This window comes from Protopterus annectens, chromosome 3.part1 (assembly GCF_019279795.1).
Source record: "Protopterus annectens isolate FY-2018-M chromosome 3.part1, PAN1.0, whole genome shotgun sequence".
In the NCBI taxonomy this organism is placed as follows: Eukaryota; Metazoa; Chordata; order Ceratodontiformes; family Protopteridae; genus Protopterus; species Protopterus annectens.
Window position 1 is genome coordinate 1,724,803,202 of NC_056732.1, and position 17,725 is coordinate 1,724,820,926.

At 42.6% G+C, this 17,725-nt stretch overlaps 2 protein-coding genes across 2 annotated transcripts in view; one reads left to right on the forward strand and one right to left on the reverse strand.

Annotated features, from left to right (window-relative positions):
- The window catches only part of LOC122798640, a 392,518-nt gene extending 382,625 nt beyond the window's left edge, over positions 1–9,893 (reverse strand). Inside the window, exon 1 of the mRNA XM_044067726.1 lies at positions 9,277–9,893. Within this exon, the coding sequence (XP_043923661.1) occupies positions 9,277–9,724 (448 nt within the window). The 5' untranslated portion in view covers positions 9,725–9,893. The remainder of the gene's footprint in view (positions 1–9,276) is intronic.
- LOC122798641 overlaps positions 1–17,725 on the forward strand; it is a 278,214-nt gene that overhangs the window by 122,886 nt on the left and 137,603 nt on the right. The gene's annotated exons all lie outside the window — the stretch shown is intronic.

Sequence of the window (17,725 nt, forward strand, 5' to 3'; positions counted from 1 at the left end):
TATGGTCCCCTCCACAAGGATAACCCAGTGGCAGACCCTGGGTACTATGAAATCATTATGTATTGTATTATAATGGAATTCATAAATAAGAATATTGGCAGCTTAAAATCCATTAACTCAAACCAGTGCAGCTCTGTGAATGACAGATGTTACATACTTTAATCTGGCTGACTTTTTGAAAGAGTTACAGATGCAATGGATAAATGTAAATCAGTACATGTTGCTTAATTAGACCTAGTCAAAGTTTTAAGCTCTATTTCACAGCCTAACATAGGTTCATAGGTTGGTACTAGGCTATAAGCCCTAGGGCCTATACAAGCCTAGCCATAACAATTCCCTGGATATTTCTTCCCACAATATTTACTTGCCTGGACCCCTGTCTAGCAGGGCGACTGACATGACCCCCGGGGTGAATTTCCTATTTCCCATCCAATCGTCAAGGTTCCTTTTGAAGATGGCCAAGGAGGCACTCTGCTTGACATGTATGGGCAGTCTATTCCAGAGTATGGGGAGTCTCTGGGTCAGGAACCTATTCCTCCAGCATGTTTTTTTCATTGTGATGACAAGGTTTAGATCCCTGGAGCATGTGGCTCTGAGGGATTGGGATTTCTTTAAGTGGAGCATGTCCAACAGCTCAGGGTTTGACATGGCCTTGTATGTTAAGCAGAGAGCACCTCTGAGTAGACAATCTGCCACAGAGTATAGCTGGAGTTTTTTTAGATGGTCAGCATAGGGCATCTGCTTTAGGCCTGTGATGCTTTTAGTGAGGTATTTCTGCGGCCTTTCCAGCTATTGCAGATGTCTTGTGAGGTACATACCAAATGGGGCATTGTAGTCTATAATGGGTCTAATGAGGGAGGAGCACAGTGGGACAATGACCTCCTTTTTTCTGGATGAAAAGCCCTTAGTGATGAGGTGTGCCACATAGAAGGATTTCCTGACTGTTCTGGCGATGTGGTTATCGAAGGTGAGACCACTGTCCACCCATGTCCCTAAGTCTCTCATCACACTTTTGGTGTTTAGTGTACTGCCACCTATGTGGTAATTCATGGGTACATGGTTTTTCCCAAAGGAGATAACTACACATTTCTTGGCATTAAGCTTGAGCCCATGGCTCTGGCACCAAGCATCTGTTTTTGTGAGGCCCTTTTGTAGAATATCCACATCATTTTGGGGATTCAATAATGGCTCCCAGTTTGCAGTCATCTGCGAACTTTGTTAGCCAGAGTCCCTTAATGTTGGCCTGTACTTCAGAGAAGTAGACGCCAAACAAGCGCGGTCCCAGGACTGAACCCTGAGGTACTCCACTTATCACTTGTCTGGAGCTGGATTTGGAGTCGGCTACCTTTACAGTCTGGGTTCTATCAGTAAGCCAGTTGGCAACCCATCGAGTGACGTAGGGATTTACGACCTGCTTAGTAAGTTTGTCTATGATTCCAGAGTGGGGGATAGTGTCGAAGGCCTTGGCGAGGTCCAGATAGGCTGTGTGGACTGCCTTACCCTCGTCCACAGCTCTGGATACTGATTCGAAGAAGTCAGTCTGGTTCAGGAGACTGGATTGGCCCTTCACAAACCCAAAATGGGTGGGGTCCAGTGTTTGAAGGTTGCCAATGTCTTTGTTTATAAGTTCCATGATAATGCATTCCAAGCCCTTGCAGATCAGGCTCATCAGACTGATAGGTTGGTAGTTCCTGGGATCCAAGGTGGATCCCCCCCTTATGGAGTGGGATAACTGTAGCTCTGCACCACTCAGTGGGCATGAAGCCTGAGGTGAGGCTATGATTAAACATGACACTTAGGTGAGGTGCCAGTTCATTTTGTACTTCATGTAGTACACAGCCTGGGATGTCATCTGGTCCCATGGATGCTGTAGTCTTAGCTTTGGAGAGTGCAATTTCTACCTGTATGGCCATGATTACTGGAATCTGGCAATCTTTTGGTATTGAGATGGGCTCTTTAGGGGGTGAGAGGGGGATGAAGTTGGCACTAAATGAATCTGCCAGGATACTGACAATATCCTTGGGATCAGTATATTTAATGCCATTCTGTTGTAGCTCAGAGCAGATCTGAGAATTGCCATTTAGATTCTTGACATAACTATAGAATGCCTTGTGGTTGTCTTTGTAATCTTTGGCAATTTTATTTTCGTAACTAGCTTTGGAGGATTTTGGGATCTCAGCTTCTTACTGAGGCCGGTAAGGGAGTTTTTTGCATCCTGGGATTTTCCTCTTTTCTGCAACAGTTTATTCCTTCTGTTGTACAGTTTTTTTATGGCAGGGTACCACCAGATTGGCTTCCTTTTTTTGGAGGAGAGCATCTTGGTTCTATTTGGGATGTCACGATTCATGCACGAGTGGATGTGTTCGTACAGTGCCTTAGTGTAGGATTCAGCAGTCGAACTTTCAGATCCCGTCTGCACGGGTGCCATGAAGTTTGTCACTTCTGACTTGAGTAGCATGAAGTTGGCTTTGGAAAAGTTTTTTACAGAGGTTTCCTTACTGGGGGTGGGGGTGGGATGTGGATGTCAAGGGTGATTTGCTTATGGTCAGACCTGACCAATGAGTGGCTGACCACTGGTGTGGAGCATCTATCTCCCATGTTGGTAATGACCAGGTCTAGGACATTAGAGCTCCTGTGGGGCAATGGATTAGTTGATCCTGGGCATTGGAATTTATGAATTCCAAGAACCGTTGGGAAAAGGTGTTGGTACCCCAGTAGTTTTTCCAGTTAATGGCAGGGTAGTTGAAATCACCAAATATTACAGTGTTTGGTTGTATCTTAATATTTTCCGGTATGTTTAGAAAGGTGTAGTGAGAATCTTGGGGCATAGTGGGGGATCTGTAGCAAGCTACAATTTGGATTGCAGTCTTACCTAGTGTTAGATGCACCTGGAGAATTTCAGATGCATTGTGTTGGGCAACTAGCCTGGAGGTGTGAATATCCTTGGTGAATATGGACACTCCTCCACCTTTAATGTTTCGGTCTTGGTTTGGTGGCCGAAACGTGTGGTAAGAGTTGTAGCCTGGTATTGCAGGGGTGCTCTCTGGAGCCTTGAACCAGGTCTTGGTTACTGCACAGATATTGATGTTCTCCATTTTTAGGAGTGCCTCAAGAGAGTGCATTTTGAGGTTTAGACTTCTAGCATTGAGTAGCATTACCTCCAGATTTTGCATGCTTGTATCTGTTATGGTGGTGGTTTTTTCCTTTGAACCTTGCCTAAAAAAGGCAATATAGGGGTGGCAAAAGCTTCAGCCAGTAACCTGAATCCCAGGGGTGACAGGTGCAGACCATCTCTGGCAAAGCATCGTGGTTTGTCGATCATGTCGCCCCAAGCAGACAGATACTGGATCCCCTTTGAATGACACCAGAAGCTTATCCAGTTGTTGAAGTCATTCATTTTGTCCTTAAGCTGTGGTATCATTTTGGGCGAAGGCAAGATGCTACTCAGGGCTAGGGTCATACCTGCCTGGGCCACATGATCCGAGAGCTCTTCCATGTCTCTTTTCATGTAGTCCAGGGAGGTACATCTCAAGTCATTCACTCCAACATGGACAATGACAGAGTCGTATTTGTACTTGTTGTGCAGTGACCTGAGTGCATGCATTATGTGTCGGATCCTGGCACCTGACAGGCAGCTGACTGTAATTTTCTCCTTGTACAGCCTGGTGAGTGAGACATCAGTATGCCTGACTATAGAGTCACCTATCACTAAAGTGTTGGGTACGGTGTCTTGCCTTAGGGGCTGTTGTTGGGTGGCACACTGGTGTTGTGAGCTATGTGTCACTTTGGTTGTGACTGGTGTTTGTTTGCATTTCAGCTTCGGAGGTCCTTGTTGCTTTGGCAGGTTACTGTTAAGGGCCTCCGCATATGTGGGTTTAGTGTTGCTATATGTGGGTGTTGATGGTGTGGATTTTGAAGGGCTATGTGTTGCTTGAGGTGTAGTGCAGGTGTTAACCTTCCCCTCTTGACTGTCTAGCACAATCTTGGCTGAAGAGAGCTTTGCTTCTAGTTTGGCTAAGTAAGTGCATCTCTCACAGGTTGTAGTATTGGGTGGTAGGAGGAGAGGGTTGTCTGTGTACATGAGGCAGTTGCTGCATTGCCCCAGATTCACCAGGTGGACAGGAGAAATCACTGGAAGCTGACCCTTGGACTTGCCTGTTTAAGTTCTTTTTTTGTAAAGTACAAGAGCTGTTTTCCCTTACCTTTGCAAGGTACTTCGCAATTACAGGCTGTTTAGTGCCTACTATTAATTTCTCCTTATTAACAAGGAGAGTTGAGTTAAAAGTTTAAGGCTTCCTAGTGCTTTCCAGCAGGTTCTAGAGCAAGTGCGCACAGAGGTTCAGAGTTTAGTGTTACTACTGAGAAACCAGCTAGTTCTAAGGGAACATTTGAAGAACAGAGTTTCTGACACCTGGAATAGTTTAACAGTAGCCCCGTGGTGCTGCATGATGCAAAAAATGAGCAAACACATGCGTTGTTAAGTCAGTAAGTTGAAAGGGATAGAAATCAACCCGAAAAGGCTAATAAAATTACAATTTTAGAGCTGGAAACCACTCCTCTAGTGTTAGTACAATGCTCACCACTCCGACTGGTAAGCAGAAGGACTACCCTCTACCACAGCAAGATCTGGATAGCTCTGAACACAGAAAATAAAGTCCTGAAACCTGCAAAGCCTGGGATCTGTACTATACTAGCTAGGAAAGGCAGGAAATCAGCAAACAAGATAGTATTTTTTTTATTGATAAACTGACCCTGCTAAATAAAAACTCTCACGTAACTTGCTGGATAACCAACTGGTATTAGAACCCATTTAATTAGTGTAGGTGGTGCACTTTTCCTCAAGATATTTGGGGAGCAAATGACTGTAACTAGGGAAATGATTCTTTTGAGATTGGAAACAGTATCTGAATTGCCTAGAAATACCAAGGCCATACTAAGTTTAATGCTATTGACTGCCAAAAAGCAATTGTTAGAAAATGGAAATCAAAATCTAAACAACTGTAATTGAACTATTGAACACTATTAAAGAGATAAAAGAACTGGAATTTGTATCTTTACAAAAGAGAAGTAATTACACAGAAGTACGGCTCTACTTCTAAACCTCAAACCTCATATAACCTAACTTAATTTTTGCGAGATGAAAACAGCAAAACCTGAAATACCCAAATGGCAAGTTTTCCCAGGGAAGGTAAACACTTGCCCAAACTTAAACGAAACACACACCAAAGTGAGCAAAACCCACCTAGGTGGGGGAATACTCCCCCACACCTCCACACCCTCCAACTATAGGGGGAAAAGGGCATGTTGGGCAATTGTTTACTTACCCTGGGAAAGATTTGCCATTCAGGTACTTAAGCTTTTGCATTTTTCATCTTGCAAAAATGAAGTTTGGTTATATGAAGTTCGAGGTTTTGAATTCGATCCAGAAATACATAGACTTTGTGGGCCTGATGCATGCAGAATAATGTTCAGGAGAAAGAATGAGGTTTAAGAGAAGGCAGGAATTGAGTGAGTGATGTAGTGTTGGAGTGATTGACAGCTGTTAGAAAGAAACATGTCCAATGAATAATGCATGAAAAACACTAATATAGCTCATTTTCTCTATTAGTTTATATGTGCCTATTTCGTAAGTGATAATTTAATAAAAGTGTTTAAAAAAGGCTCATTGCCAGTGGTGTCTCCCAGAGCTGCCCTCTGGGATCACTACTTCTTGGCATCCACTATGCATAAGTAAAAGCTAATATTAAGGGTTTCTTTTCGGACAACTGCAGACTTGGAACTGTTGTAAAAATTACAGCTCATATTCATGTCCTCCAAAATGGCCTTACCCATAAAAATGAATGAGAACTACGGCTTAATAAAAAATGTAACATTATACTCTTTGGAAAATAAAAACTCTTCTGATATCTACCACAAAATGACCTCCTGTTAAAACAGCTACTGTCATTACAGACTCCTGCATAGTCAAGGCCAATGAACTCTTCTATGCTGACGACCTGAAATTGGGTAAACTGATTACAAGTATTACAGATAAGGCATGTCTGCAAAATAATTTGACTAAATTGACCATTTGGGCACAGGAGAATAATATGTTGATAAATACATCAAAAACTGTCATCAAAACAAAAAATATGAGACTTGGGAGACATAAACTGAAAGGTGAATATTTAATACAGCACACAGTGATTGAAACAGTAGACGCACCCCAGCACTACCAGGTTATACCTCATACAATGCTTTTTGGCCCCAAAACTTGGACCGAACCACAAAAGGAGGGGGGGTTCAATATTTGTCAAAGATACCCACACCTCCAGGCTGGTGGCACAGCACGAAGCATCAGAGACTATCCATGTGAAACTAACAGTGGGTAAAACTGCCTTCCAGTTTATAGCCAGCTACAAACCACCCTCCCATACCCAGGAACCCCACTCAGCCTTCCTGAGAACACTGGAAAATATGAAGGTCTCTCCAAACACCATTATATTGGGAGACTTCAACTACCCAAACATAGACTGGGAGCATTACTCTAGCTCCAACACCCTAGCCCAAAGGTTCCTAGAATTTATAAACTCAAATGCTATGGAACAACTTGTTACCACTCCCACAAGAGGGGAAAACATACTGGACCTGATCATCACCAACATGGGGACTCTATGCTCCAGACCAGAAGTGTATCCCTCACTGGTAAGATCAGACCATAAACTAATCTCACTGGATATTCACATCGCGGCCCCACCCCCTGCCCAGAAAACCACAGTGAAAAACTTCTCTAAAGCAAATTTCCCACTCCTCAAAACCGAGTTGGAATCCTTCAAAGCCCCTGGGCCTGTGGAAAATACGGCCCAGACCACAGAATCCTTTATAAACGCATTCTGTGAACACCTTCAGGAATGCATGGATCATGCAATCCCAAATAAAAACAAGACGCAATCCTCCAAAGGCAGACGTCCTGAGTGGTGGACCCCAGCCATAAACAAACTATACAATAGAAGGAGGAAGCTACTACATGATAGAGTAAAATCCCAAAAAGGGAAGGCATCTCTGATCAGTATTAGCAAAAAACTACGGGCACTCATAAAATCGTCTAAGGCCAGCTTCGAGAGAAAAATTGCACAGGACACTAAAGATAATCACAAGGCTTTCTTTAATTATGTTAGGAACCTGGGTGGGAATTCCCAGATATGCTCAGAATTAGTCCAAAATGACAAAAAGTACACCGAACCCACAGACATTGGCAACATCCTAGCTGACAGGTTCAGCGCAAACTTCTCCCCCCCATTCCCACCAAAAGGGCAAATATCTATCCCAGCAGAGTGCTGCCCCCCTGACATCTCAGATGCTCAGGTAAGAGCCGCCCTCTCCAAAGCAAAAAACACAGCATCAATGGGACCAGACGGTGTCCCGGGCTGCGTCCTCATGAACTCCAAGAAGAGCTAAACCCAAACATAAAACTACTTTTCAATCTCAGCCTTACTACAGGATATGCACCCAAAGAGTGGCGTACAGCAACAGTGGTCCCTCTCCACAAAGGTGGTGCCTCAACGGATCCTGGAAACTATTGCCCCATAAGCCTGACTGGCTTGGTCTGCAAAGCTATGGAAAGGATCCTCATGGACCTCATAAATAAAGATATTGGGGACCTACAGACACTGGATCCTACCCAGTTCAGCTTTGTTAAGGGCCGATCCTGCCTCTTAAACCTGGTCAATTTCTTTGAAACAGTCACCAAGGCCATTGACGAGGGGAAGGTGGTCCACACAGCTTACCTGGACCTCGCAAAAGCCTTTGATAAAATACCCCACTCGGGCATTATAGATAAGCTCACCCGCTTAAATATAAACCCCTATGTCACTAGATGGGTTGCAAACTGGCTCAAGGACAGAACCCACATGGTTAGAATTGCTGGAGCCATGTCAGACTCCAAACCAGTTACAAGTGGCGTCCCACAAGGCTCAGTCCTGGGACCTCTCTTGCTCGGTATATATTTCTCAGAGGTACAGGCCAACATGGAAGGACTGTGGCTGACCAAGTTCGCAGATGACTGCAAACTGGGTGCCATAATCGACTCTCCAGCCGACACAAGCATCCTCCAAAAGGGTCTCATAGAAACAGACAACTGGTGCCAGAGCCATGGCCTCAAGCTAAACGCCAAAAAGTGTATAGTCATCCCCTTTGGCAAAAACAAAGTGCCCACAAATTACCACATAGGTGGTAATCCATTAAGTGCGGAAGAAGCAATTAGGGACCTGGGGATCCAAGTTGATAGCAATCTCTCATTTGACAATCACGTGGCAAAAGTGGTTAGAAAAACATTTTATATAGCCCACCTAATCATGAAGGGATTCACATCTAGATCAGGGGAGGTCATCGTGCCTCTTTACTCATCCCTCATCAGGCCCATAATTGAGTACAATGCCCCTTTTGGGATGTACTTTACCAGACACCTGCAGCAACTGGAAAGACCCCAAAAGTACCTCATCAAGAGGATCAAAGGGCTCAAACAGATGCCATATGCTGCCCGGTTAAAGAAACTCCAGCTCTACTCAGTGATATACCGCCTGCTCAGAGGCGATCTGTGCCTGATGTATAAAGCCATGTCCAACCTGGAATTAATGGACATGTTGCACCTCAGAAAATCCAAATTCCATCGAGCTACGCGCTTGAGAGAGTTGAACCTCAGCACTGAAATAAATAGGACATGCTGGAGGGACAGATTCATAACCCAGAGGCTCCCTTCACTCTGGAATAAAATCCCAGTCCAGGTTAGGCAGAGTCCCTCATTGACTCTCTTCAAGAGGAATCTTGATGAGTGGATGGGAGATCGTAGGTTTACCCCGGGTATCACTTCTGTGTCACTGTTAGACAGAGGCACAGTATACTAACCTCGAAAAAAGGCATAGCAAAATTAATTTAAAATGGGTGGCGAAAGCCATACACACTCTGGCTAGGCTTATAAATGCCCTAGGGCAGATAGCCTAGTATGAACCTATGAGTACAAAACGGAATTTGCTTGCTACACCCCTAATTCCAGTGATTGACAGTTTGAACACAAGCCCTTTTACAAACTATTACATCCTTAAAGAAAATGCATTTTAATTTTATCAGGCAATACTGGCAGTTGTTGCTATGTGTCCCTCTGTTTATGTTAAGCCGTAATACACGATATTTGCATTTTGAGATAAAGCAATTCTAAAGTCTTCTACCTATGGAAAACAAAGGAACAGAAAAACACATGAATTGCTACAGGCCATAAACTAAAGAGAGAAACAAACCTACCAAAACGTTCAGAAAGATACTTCAGATAACCATCATACAACGAATCATTTACGTCAGTGAGATTTATTCTTCCGTAACATTTAGAATGGTACAGTATGAGCACCACTGGACGTCTGAAGTACCGACACCAGCCACATACAATATTCATAATTCCACGACAGATGCCGCAGCGACGGTAACTTCCACAGCAGCCGGAGGCGACCACTATTTTATGCCACCAGTCAAAGAACAAGAGTCTAGGAACCATACCTATGCATCTTAATGAGACCCAAAACATCCATGCTGCAGAGTACTTGATTTGCCCTAAGCGCAAAGTCGAGATCAGAAGCTCAAACTTAAGATTATGCTGTAGAGTGTCAAAAGACTTGGTTCTTGCAATGAAGCGCACACTTACAGGTATCAAAGGTGAAATAACTCGGCTGCTTTCAGTGCTAGTGCTATCAGCCATGTAGACGACTTTAGTGGCAAACTGCAGGGAAAGTAAGTTGCAGACGGCTGCCTCTGAGTTTGCATATATCAGTGTGTAATTATTGGTGTTCAGCTTGCCAACTGAAACCGCTGCTTTTGCTCAGTTTCATAGCAGCAGTCCCAACCTCTGACTCGCTGTGTCATAAACGTTGACAACTACTGCTCTCTAACGGCAGATTTGCAGAAGCTCAAGATACAAAGTGGCACTTAAATTCATACACACATACATTGCATGCATATACACACATTTACATTCATGTATACGTACGTGCACACGATTGTCTTGCATTTCCGCTTCACCTTATGCAGCAACTCTCAGCATTCCATGTCCGAAAATGTGGAACACTGTGTTTGCAGAACGTGAAGAAACATGCAAATCGTGGAACGCTTAGTTGTGACAATGAAAGCTCCAACTAGAACGTACATACTTAAAATGTGTTAATTCGTATTATAAAACGCATGCATCTCAAATATCCTTGATTTTTGACTCAAATTTTAGCACTGTCCCTCTCAATCTTTCCTAAATTTGGAGAAAAGATGGTAATTTACACTTAATAAAAATTATAATCACAGTTGCAAGATTGTTTTACTTCAGAAAATATGTATTAATATAGCAATAACCCACGCCTGGGTGTGGGTAATGCTGGATTTACCCACGGTTGGCGTGGTTCGCCCTCGGGACTAAACAAAGCCAACCGTGGGTAAATACAGCATTACCCACACCCAGAAGTGGGTTATTGCTATTATACCATGACATTATTTAAGAAAAGAAGCTATTACTTTTCTTAAATAATGGCATAGTATAATGCCTGTTTACTGCCCTTCTGCAGATGTCTGGCATCCACGGCAGTTCTGATGTACAGTACATCAGAACTGTGGGCAAAAGCAATGGAGAAAGCAAGATGTCCGTTGCTTATTTTAAAACTGTCTCGCTATGTTAAACCCATTTAACATAGCGAAACAGTAAAAAAAAGCAACAGAGATCTTGCTTTCTCCGTTGCTTTTTTTTTTTAAAATCTGTCTCGCTATGTTAAATGGGTTTAGCATAGCGAGACAGCTTTAAAATAAGCAACGGAGATCTCCGTTGCTTATTTTAAAGCTGTCTCGCTATGTTAAACCCATTTAACATAGCAAGACAGTGTTTTAAAAGTAGAGTTATACTAATGGAAAAAAGTCCGGGCGACCGGACCTTTTTCCATTAGTACAACTCGATTTACAATGTGCATGCTGGCCAATCAACTTGCACGTTTTGGGGGGGTCATGGTATAATATAGCAATGACCAAACAAAGCCAACCATGGGTAAATTTAGCATTACCCACACCCAGAAGTGGGTTATTGCTATTATACAATGACATTATTTAAGAAAAGAAACTATTACTTTTCTTAAATAATGGCATTGTATAATGCCTGTTTACTGCCCTTCCGCAGCTGTCTGGTATTCTGCGGCAGTTCTGATGTACTGCGCGCTTGCGCAGTACATCAGAGCTGTGGGCAAAAGCAACGGAGAACACAAGATCTCCGTTGCTTTTTTTTACTGTTTCGCTATGTTAAATGGGTTTAACATAGCGCGACAGCTTTAAAATAAGCGGCGGATATCTCCGTTGCTTATTTTAAACTGTCTCGCCATGTTAAACCCATTTACTATAGCAGACAGCTTTAAAGCAACGGAGATCACAAGATCTCCGTTGCTTTTACTAATCGCTATGTTAAAAGAGTTTAACATAGCGAGACAGCTTTAAAAGCAACGGAGATCTCCGTTGCTTTTTAAACCTGTCGCTATGTTAAACTCTTTTAACATAGCGAGACAGTGTTTTATACTAACAGAAAAAGTCCGGGCGACCGGACCTTTTTCCGTTAGTATATTGACGGATTTACAACGGGCACGCTGGTTGGGCTGGCCAATCAGCATGCACGTTTTAGGGAAGGCATTGTATAATATAGCAATAACCTATGCCTGGCTGTGGGTAATGCTGGATTTACCCACTGTTGGTGTGGTTTGGTCATGAGGGCGAAGCCTGAGTGGCCAAAGACAACCATGGGTAAATCCAGTATTACCCACACCCAGAAGTGGGTTATTGCTATTATACAATGACATTATTTAAGAAAAAAAAATACTTACTTTTCTTAAATAATGGCATTTGTATAATGCCTCCTTGCTGCCCTTCCGCAGCTGTCTGCTATTCTGTGGCAGTTCTGATGTACTGCGCATGCGTGTGCCTACGCAGTACATCAAAGCTGTGGGTGGAAGCAATGGAGAAAGCAAGATCTCCGTTGCTTTTTACAAACTGTCTCATTGTATAGGGACAACGACCCCTCCCATTAATATTCCAAAACGTGCACGCTGATTGGTCAGCGTGCACGTTGTAAATCAAACTTATACTAATGGAAAAAGGTCCAGTCGCCTGGACTTTTTCCATTAGGTTCATAGGTTCATAGGTTCATACTAGGCTATCTGCCCAAGGGCATTTATAAGCCTAGCCCATAGTTATGTGGCTTTCGCCACCCCTTTAGTTTGAATAAAACTATAACTTGTAAAGGAAGAAGAAAACCAGTAATACGATAGTCAAAGACCACCAACTGAAACAATAATCCAACCAGCGTAGTAAAAGACAATTTATTTTGCAAAACGATCAGAAAACCAGTAAGACAAGCGCTTTCGCCTGGTATATTCCAGGCTTTATCAAGTCGAGACATTAAACAGGTTACACCAGTGTGTTTAAATAGTGTTAATTGATTGATTGTAAATTGGTGTTTCATACCTTGTTAATTGTTAACCCTAGCCTAACCACAAAACTTAAAAACATAATGCAAACAAAAAGTAATTGTTTGCGTTTAACATGACACATTAGTTTCTATTGTGTGTTTAAAATAGAAATACAATAACATCATAGTTTAAACATTTCAATAAAATGTTGATAACAAAATATAATACAATATAAAAAAATATATATTTAAGACATTATAGCTTTTTAACTGTCAGGTAGTAAAAACCTTCTAACCTGCCATAATGTGGTGCCAGTCAATTAACTGTTAAAAACCTGCCATGTTTTTGTTGATAACAAATGTGCTGTGCTGAATTTAGATGGGGTAGAAAATCATGAATGAGATGTAAAAAATTGTTTCATCATGATCTCTATAATCTAGCCCTTCTTAACCTGAGTAATGAGCCAATGCTTTTTACAAACACTCTCTTGAATGCCCCAACCTAAAACTGTCTTTTATGGTGCTTGAACAGCTCAATCCACACATTAGAGGGGGGGACTGGGAGTCCACACTTGAGTTCAGAGAACTCATTTGGCAGCTTAGGTTGAATGCAAACCACCAGGACTTAATGGTTCAATCAACATTGGCTCATTACTCAGGTTAAGAAGGGCTAGATTATAGAGATCATGATGAAACAATTTTTTACATCTCATTCATGATTTTCTACCCCATCTAAATTCAGCACAGCACATTTGTTATCAACAAAAACATGGCAGGTTTTTAACAGTTAATTGACTGGCACTACATTATGGCAGGTTAGAAGGTTTTTACTACCTGACAGTTAAAAAGCTATAATGTCTTAAATATATATTTTTTTATATTGTATTATATTTTGTTATCAACATTTTATTGAAATGTTTAAACTATGATGTTATTGTATTTTAAATGAACACACCTATTTTAAACACACAATAGAAACTAATGTGTCATGTTAAACGCAAACAATTACTTTTTGTTTGCATTATGTTTTTAAGTTTTGTGGTTAGGCTAGGGTTAACAATTAACAAGGTATGAAACACCAATTTACAATCAATCAATTAACACTATTTAAACACACTGGTGTAACCTGTTTAATGTCTCGACTTGATAAAGCCTGGAATATACCAGGCGAAAGCGCTTGTCTTACTGGTTTTCTGATCGTTTTGCAAAATAAATTGTCTTTTACTACGCTGGTTGGATTATTGTTTCAGTTGGTGGTCTTTGACTATTGAATAAAACTATGCCTATTATTTTGCTGTGCCTCTGTCAAGCAGTGACACTGAAGTAATCCCTGGGGTATATCTGCGATCTCCCATCCATTGGTCAAGATTCCTCTTGAACAAGGCCAGCGAGGTGCTCTGCCTCACATGTACCGGGATTTTGTTCCACAGCATAGGGAGTCTCTGGGTGATGAATCTTTCCCTCCAGCACATTCTATTAATAACCGTGTCAAGGTTTAAGTCTCCCGCCCTTGTGGTTCTGAGGGATCTAGATTTTTGAGGTGAAGCATATTCATCAAATCTGGGTTTGACATGGCCTTATATGTCAGGCACAGGTCACCTCTGAGCAAGCGGTATGAGACTGAATAGAGCTGGAGTTCTTTCAGTCGGGCAGCATAAGACATATTTTTGAGACCCTTTATCCTTTTGGTGAGGAATTTTGGGGCCTTTCCAGCTGCTGCAGGTGTCGGGTCAGATACATTCCGAATGGGGCATTGTACTCAATCATAGGTCTAATGAGTGATGAGTACAGGGGACGATGACCTCCCTTGATCTAGATGTGAATCCCTTCATGATCAGGTGGGCAATGTAGAAGGTTTTCCTAACTACTTTAGCAACATGAGTGTCAAGCGAAGGCTACTGTCAACTTGGGTCCCCAGATCCCTGATGACTTCTTCTGTGCTCAGTGGATTGCCACCTATATAGTAGCTAGGGTAACCTTGTTTTTCCCGAAGGGTATGACTATGCATTTCTTGGCGTTTAACTTTAGGCCATGGCTCTGGCACCAGTTATTCGTTTCTGTGAGGCCCTTCTGAAGGATATCTGTGTCAGATGTGTTTTCGACTATGGCGCCCAGTTTGCAGTCATCTGCAAACTTTGTCAGCCATAACCCTCCTGTGTTTGCTTGTACTTCAGAAAAGTAGATGCCGAACAAGAGTGGGCCCAGGACTGAGCCCTGTGGGACACCACTTGTGACAGGCTTTGAGTCTGACATGGCTCCAGCAACTCTGACCCTGTGGGTTCTGTCACTTAGCCAGTTTGCAACCCATCTTGTGATGTATGGGTTTACATTCAAGCTGATGAGTTTTTCGATGATACCTGAGTGGGGTATTGTGTCGAAGGCCTTTGCCAGGTCGAGGTAGGTTGTATGGACTGCCTTTCCCTCATCATTGGCCTTGGTGACTGTCTCGAAAAAGTCAACCAAGTTTAAAAGGCATGATCTGCCTTTGACAAAGCCAAACTGGGTTGGATCCAAAGTCTGCAAGTTCCCTATGTCTTTATTTATGAGTTCCATTATGATCCTCTCCATGGCTTTGCAGATAAGGCTTGTCAAGCTAATGGGACGGTAATTTCCAGGATCGGTGGAGGCACCGCCCTTGTGAAGTGGGACCACAGTTGCCGTGCGCCACTCCTTGGGTACATATCCTGAGGTGAGGCTAAGATTAAACAGCTGTCCTAACTGCGGGTTTAATTCCTCATTGAGTTCGTGGAGCACACAGCCGGGACACCATCCGTCCCATGGATGCTGTGTTTTTTGCCTTGGAGAGAGCAGTTCTCACCTGGGCGTTGGAGATGTTTGGGGGGCTACAATCCTCTGATATAGATATCTCTCCTTTGGGGAGGGGAGAAGTTTGCACTGAACCTGTCAGCCAGTATGTTGGCAATGTGTGTAGGTTCAGTAATCTTCACATCATTTTGAACTAATTCTGAGCATATCTGGGAGTTTCCTCCTAGGTTTCTAACATAGCTAAAGAAGGCCTTATGATTGTCTTTTGAGTCCTTGGCGATTTTCTCTCAAAATTTGCCTTGGATGATTTTATGAGAGCTCTTAGTTTTTTACTTATAATGATCAAAGGTGTCTTACCTTTCAAGGATTTTGCTCTATCTTGTAGTAGCTTCCTCCTTTGTTGTAGAGCTTGTTTATGGCTGGGGTCCACCAGACTGGACGCTTGCCTTTGGTACAAAGAGTCTTAGTTTTGTTTGGGATTGCCTGATCCATGCAGTACTGTAGGTGCTGGTAGAAGGCATTTGTAAGTGATTCAGCGGTTTGAGTAATGTTTACCACTGGCTCAGGGGCCTTAAAGGAGACCACACTAGTTTTTAGAAGTGTGAAGTCGGCTTTTGAGAAGTTTTTCACTGTGGTCTTTTTATTTCTGGTGGGGGGATGAGGACCTCCAGCGAGATTAGTTTATGATCTGATCTCACCAGTGAGGGGTATACTTCGGTGTTGAACATTGTGATCCCATGTTCGTGATGATGAGATCAAGTATGTTTTCTCCTCTTGTGGGGATGGTGACTAGTTGTTCCATGGCATTTGAGTTTATGAACTCCAGGAACCTTTGGGCTAGAGTGTTTGGGCTTGAGTAGTGTTCCCAGTCTATATTAGGGTAGTTGAAATCACCTAGTATGATGGTGTTTGGAGATACATTTATCCCCTCCAATGTTTTCAGGAAGGCCATGTGAGATTCCTGAGTTTGAGAGGGTGGCCTGTAACATGCTACAAATTGCAGAGCAGTCTTGCCTATGGTTAATTGCACCTGGATGGTCTCCGATGCATCATGCGTTGCCACCAACCTTGAGGTGTGGGTGTCCTTTATGAATATGGACACCCCCCCTCCTTTCTTGGTGTTGTCCGGATTTTGGGGCCGGAACGCAAAAAAGACATTAGTATGTCTTTTTTTACAGCAACGAAGAACGCAAGATCTCCATTGCTGTTTAGACACTGTCTCGCTATGTTAAAGGAGTTTAACATAGCAAGACAGCTTTTAAAAAAGTAACTGACATCTTCCTTTTTTTAAAGCTGTCTCGCTATGTTAAACTCCTTTAACATAGGGAGACAGTTTGTAAAAAGCAACAGAGATCTTGCTTTTTCCGTTGCTTCCACCCACAGCTCTGATGTACTGCGTAAGCATACGCATGTGCAGTACATCAGAACTGCCGCAAAATAGCAGACAGCTGCGGAAGGGCAGCAAGGAGGCATTATATAATGCCATTATTTAAGAAAAGTAAGTATTTTTTTTATTAAATAATGTCATTGTATAATAACAATAACCCACTTCTGGGTGTGGGTAATGCTGGATTTACCCACAGTTGTCTTTGGCCACTCAAGCTTCGCCCTCATGACCAAACCACACCAACCGTGGGTAAATCCAGCATTACCCACAGCCAGGCATGGGTTATTGCTATATTGTCTATTCTGTCAATTTCCCAAGTTAATAATATTCATGTTTTAAAAGTGTCCTTTTCTGGATTTGTCCTTGACTCACAGATGCATACCAGACCAACAACCATTAGGGTCCTTTTAAGGGTAGCCATGCATCCCAAATCTCTGGCTACTTAAGATGCCTTTGATCAGAGTAAGCAGGGGTGTGGGGATGACCCATTTACAGGCTGCTTGTGTCCATTAGAGACATAGGTGCTAAAACAGGGATGAATTTCCTGTTCCCCATCCAATTGTCCAAGTTACACTTGAACTGGTTAGGGGGAAACTCTGCTTCATATGGATGGGGACCCTTTTTCACACAAAGGATGGTCTCCAGGATACATAGCTCTCTCTCCAGTAGATCCCATTTATATATTCTGTTGAGATTTGTTCCTGATTCATTGAGAGCCTTAATAAAATGTTCTTTTGTCAAGCTGACATGATTCCTTACTATCTAGAATGGATATTAATCATTTTTAGAGAATGGGCAACCTGTAGATCAGCACCCTGACTGGAGAGCAAACATTTTCCAGCGGGGTATTAATCTACAGGTAATGCCTGTGAAACATGAATCCACAGCTTCACAGCAGCATGTTAAGCTGCCATGGAGCTCAGACTGAAAATAACCTAATGGTCACCATTATTTTACACTCGCTAAGTAGCACTTTTGCTGTTTAGTGAGTGTAATATATATATATATATATATATATATATATATAGGTATAAAGAAAATAAAGTGTGTGTGTGTGTGTGTGTGTGTGTGTGTGTGTGTGTGTGTGTGTGTGTGTGTGTGTGTGTGTGTGTGTGTGTGTTCAT